At 40.9% G+C, this 5,193-nt stretch overlaps 1 protein-coding gene across 1 annotated transcript in view; it reads right to left on the reverse strand.

Annotated features, from left to right (window-relative positions):
• Nucleotides 1-5,193, reverse strand: part of FAM228A (family with sequence similarity 228 member A) — an 18,022-nt gene that overhangs the window by 3,871 nt on the left and 8,958 nt on the right. The window contains exons 4-5 of the mRNA XM_023528540.1: nt 4,649-4,736; nt 4,366-4,522 (exon numbers count right to left, since the gene is read on the reverse strand). Of these exons, the coding sequence (XP_023384308.1) occupies nt 4,366-4,522; nt 4,649-4,736 (245 nt within the window). The remainder of the gene's footprint in view (nt 1-4,365; nt 4,523-4,648; nt 4,737-5,193) is intronic.

A 5,193-nucleotide genomic window follows, 5' to 3' on the forward strand; every position in this document is an offset into this window, starting at 1 on the left:
GGTGCTTTCCAACATACCTAGGCTCCCCTCCCCCTGCCTTTGTACTTGAAAAGGATTCTGCTTTTTATTAATCAAACGACCTCTAAGACAGCCACCTTGCTCTTAAAACCTTTCCTTACTCTATTGAACGGCCCTGTGAGGCACCTCTGGGTGTGTCCTCTCAGAGGGTTCCCTAGGGCTGCCCCCATTCCTGCCCTGGGAAGCTCAGGCCTATCCAGGGACATAAGCCTTCTCTTTCATTCCCCCATTCATCCGTTCATTCAGCAAGCATTAACTCATCCTCTACCGTGTTCTAACTACGTAAGTGCTGGGAACACCAAGATACATGAGGCACAGTCCTGCCCTCAAGGGGCTTGCTGTAGTGAGGAAAGGCAGATGGGAGGTGTAGAGGTATATCACCATGTGAATTCCCACTCTCACCTGCATTGGGATGACCAGCAATAAACAGAAATCGCAAAGGCACGAAACAACCTGGCAGGTAGTGAGTTGTAAACGTGCTGACTTAACCCAGGGATTTTTGTGGTTTATTTATATTTCTTTTCTTTAGAAATATAAGGGAATTTTTTTTTAGACAAAACCAGAAAAAGTGACAGGGCCCAGAGAGCACCTTATGTGTTATGTTAAGGAGTCTGGACTTTATCGTAAGGGTTATGGGAAGCTATTAAGGGTTTTCATTGGAGAGTGGAGGGGGTTGACCACTTCGAAAAGATTCTCAAGCTGCTACATGAAGAGTCCACTGCAGGAGACCAGACTAAAGGGAGGAATATCATTTAAGGAGCTGTGATCACAAAGGCAGAGAAAGGAGATGAGGAAATAAAGTTTTTGTCTTGCTAGGGGATAGGGAGTTATATAATTATTGGTGTTAAATAAAAATGTTTGTTAAAATTGATAAAGAAACCATGAAACCAAAAGTAGAACATAACACTTCCAAATACTAGGGGAAACAGAAACTAACATTGTTTATTCCAGCAAAACTCAGGATGGAGGATGAGAGGTAAACATCAAGAGAAGCATGACAGGACTTTCCATTTTTGTGTACGATTTAGTTTGCATAGGCCAACAATCCTGCTCCAGCAAGTAGAAAACGCCAGAAAACTTACCAAACAAAATCATAATTTTAAAGTCATTGGATAGCTGTGGAAGCAATTCCAGAGAGGAGAGGACCCTTCTGGAATGAGTTGGCATCTCTGGCTATTTTCCATGTACCAACATCAGGTACCAAGGCAAAGACTGATGCCTCCATGCTCCCAGCGTTATCTGGTGGATTTTTCCTCCCGGACTGGTTGCTTTCCTGGCAGGTAGGCAGCTAACCTTGTTCTCTACACCTCCCTCCCCATGGTGGGCAATTTTAGAAGTGCATCTGGATAGGTTAGAGACCCTCCAGGACGCTGAGTATAGGCAGCCTTCCCCAAAACTTATCTGAAAAAGAACCAAATAAAATGCTAGGACTATAAAAATAAAACTGCTGAAAATAAGAACTCAATAGATGGGTTTAACAATAGATTATTAGACACAACTGAAGAGATAATTAGGAAATTATCTAGAATCAAATATGGAGAAACAAAAAGAATGGACAAATACACAAGAAAGGGCAGGAGCCAATGAGGATACAGTGAGAAAATCTAGAATGTGTTTAACTGGTGTATAGAAAGAGAAGAGAGAGAATAGGGCAAAGGTAACAGTCAAAGAAGAAATGACTGAGAACTAACTGCCCAGAACTGATTTCTTTCTTTTTTATTAAAATTATTGGGGTGACATTGGTTAATAAAATCAAATACGTTTCAAGTGTACAGTTCAACAGTACATCATACATATATTGCATTGTGTTCACCACCGAAAGTTAAATTTCCTTCTGTCCCCAAATATTTCACCTCTTTTTCTCCTATCTCCCTCCCCCTCCCCCTTCCCTCAGCTAACCACTCATCCACTGTCTGTGTCCATGAGTCTCTGTTTGTTTCTCATGTTCTTGTTGCTTTCAGTTTTATGTCCCACATATGAGCGAGGTCGTATGGTTTTCAACTTTTTCTGTCTGACTTATTTCACTTAGAATGATTATCTCGAGGTCCATCCATGTTATCGCAAATGGCAGTATTTCATCTTTTCTTATGGCTGAGTAATATTCCACTGTATATATGTCCCACAGCTTCTGTATCCAATCACCTATCATAGGACACTTCGGTTGCTTCCATGTCCTGGCCACCATGAATAATGCTGCTTTGAACATCAGGGTGCATATATCTTTGCGGATAAATGTTTTCAGGTTTTTTGGGGTAAATAACTAGAAGAGGGATTGCTGGGTCATATGGTAGTTCCATTCTTAGTTTTTTGAGGAACCTTCATACTGTTTTCCATAGTGGTTATACCAATTTACATTCCCACTGGTAGTGTGTGAGGGTTCTTTTTTCCCAACAACCTCTCCAGCACTTGTTATTACTTGTCCTGTTGATGATAGCCATCCAACAGGTGTGAGAGGGTATCTCATTGTGGTTTCGATTTGCATTTCCCCAATAACTAGTGAACTTGAACATCTTTTCATGTGTCTGTTGGCCATTCGTACGTCTTCTTTGGAGAAGTGTCTATTCAGGTCCTCTGCCCATTTTTTAATTGGATTGTTTGTTTTTTATAGTTGAATTGTATGAGGTCTTTATATATTTTGAATATTAGGCCCTTATGGGAGGCATCATTTGCAAATATATTCTCCCATTCAGATGGCTGCCTCTTTGCCTTGTTGATGGTTTCTTTTGCTGTGCAGAAGCTTTTTAGTTTGATCGTTCCATTCATTTATTTTTGCTTTTACTTCCCTTGCCTTTGAGGCCAAATTCATAAAATCTTCTCTAAATCCAAGTTCCAAGAGTTTAGTACCTGTTTTCTTCTATGCAATTTATTGTTTCAAGTTTTATATTTAGGTCCTTGATCCATTTTGAGTTTATTTTGGTGTATGGTGATAGCAGTCTAGTTTCATTCTTTTGCAGGTGGCTTTCCAGTTTTCCCAGTGCCATTTATTGAAAAGGCTTTCCTTTCTCCACTGTGTTTTTGGCTCCTTTGTTGAAATTAATTGCCCATATACATGGGGGTTTATTTCTGGACTCTAAATTCTGTTTCATTCGTCTATGTGTCTGTTTTTCTGCCAGTCCCAGGCTATTTTGATTACTGTCATTTTGTAGTATAATTTGAAGTCAGGCAGAGTGATACTTCCAGCCTCGTTCTTTTTTTTCTCAGGATTATTTTGGCCGTTTGGGGTCTTTTGAACTTCCATACAAATCTGATGATTTTTGTTCTATTTCTTTAAAAAAGGTCATTGGGATTTTGATGAGGATTGCATTAAATCTGTATAATGCTTTAGGTAATAAGGTCATTTAAACTAGATTGATTCTTCTAATTCATGAACATGGAATGTCTTTCCGCTTCTTTGTTTCTTCTTCAATTTCATTTAATAATGTCATAGTTTTCAGTGTATAGGTCCTTCACATGTTTCATTAGGTTTATTCCTAGGTACTTTATTCTTTGTTTTCCAATTGCAAAAGGGATTTTTTTTTTCTTTTTCTGAAAATTCATTGTTAGAGTAGGAATACTATGTATTGTTGAACACTGATTTTATATCCTGAAACTTTGCCGTATTTGTTTTTTATTTCTAATAGTTTTTTAGTGGAGTCTTTAGGGTTTTCTATACAGAGGATCATGTCATCTGCAAATAGTGACAGTTTGATTTCTTCATTCCCTATTCGGATGCCTTGTATTTCTTTCTCTTTCCTGACTGCTCTAGCTAGGACTTCCAATATTATACTGAATAATAGTGGTGACAGTGGACAGCCTTGTCTTGTTCCTGATCTTAGAGGGAAGGTTTATAGTTTTTCACCAGTATGTATGTAAGTAAGTATGATGTTAGCTGGGGGTTCGTCCTTATTGTGTCTTTATTATGTTGAAGTACTTTCCTTCTATACCTGATTTATTAAGTATTTGCCCAGAACTGACGAAAACGTCACTTTACAGATACAAGAAGACCCATGAATTCCAAGTAGACCAAATCAAAAGAAATCCACATCTAGAAACATGTTAAAGCCGCAGAAAATCAAAGACAATTAGAAAACTTTAAAAGCATCTTGAGAAAAAGACAGTTATCTTCAAAGGAACAACAGTAAGACTGCAGCTAACTTCTCAAAGGAAAGCGTAAACAACAGTGGGCTACGCGTTGAAAGGAAGTAACTGTCAGCCTAGCATTCTTCATCCCGTGAAAACATCCCTCAGGAGTTAAAGTCAGATCTGGGAAAGGCTGCATACCGTGCGATTCCAACTATGTGACATTCTGTGAAGGGCACAACTATGGAGACAGTAGAAAGATCAGTCAGGCAGTCAGTTCATCTTTACCTGCATTTACTGCGAGGCTTGCGTCTCACAGGTGTCGCAGAGGCTTTCTGCCGCTCCTTTGGAACCGCCCTGTGTCTACTGAACGTGAACTGGGGCAACTTGGCATACACCCCAGCCTTCTCTATTTCTTTCAATTCTTTTAAGGTATATTGTTTTCCTACAGGAAGATTAAAAAAAAAAAAGAAGTTTAAATCACTCTTAAAGTCAAGTCCGGTTGCTCTTGGGGTAGGAAGTCGTTTGACAATTGGAAGTCTAAAAATAAAGCCCGGCGATCACAGAGTACCCGTCTCGTATTGCAGAACGGCTCTCCTCTCTTCATCCGTCTCTTTCTGTCTTCTAGGCAGAGGATCGTGAAATGGTGGGACTGTAACCTACAAGAAAAAGTCTCTCTAAGGACCCGAGTGCAATTTGTATTAAGCTTTGTACTCAGTCTGAAGCACTCAGGTGTGGCCCAACTGTACACCTTGAATAGGAACCCACAGAGGAAGGGAAGAATGAATGTCACCTGCTCACATTGGGAAATCCCACTGAGGCTTCGGTGGCTGAATGGAGGGAGGACTGCCCCGAGAGCAGAGACGTGCTTCTGCCCAGAGTTCCTCTGAACCACTGCGTCGGTCAATAAGCATTTGCTGATGCCACTGCGTGCCACATCCCAACGAGGCGCCGTCCTCAAGGATCTCCACAGACAGGTCATACACAATGACAGTCTGGTCATGAGAGGCAGCAGCTCAGGGTGCTTTAGGAGCACCAGGCAGCACTCCGAAGTGGCCTGGGAGGGACGGCGCCTCCTGGGAGGGCTGACAGCCCGTTTAGGGGCTCATGATAACG

This window comes from Pteropus vampyrus, unplaced genomic scaffold (assembly GCF_000151845.1).
Source record: "Pteropus vampyrus isolate Shadow unplaced genomic scaffold, Pvam_2.0 Scaffold28, whole genome shotgun sequence".
NCBI classification, from domain to species: Eukaryota; Metazoa; Chordata; class Mammalia; order Chiroptera; family Pteropodidae; genus Pteropus; species Pteropus vampyrus.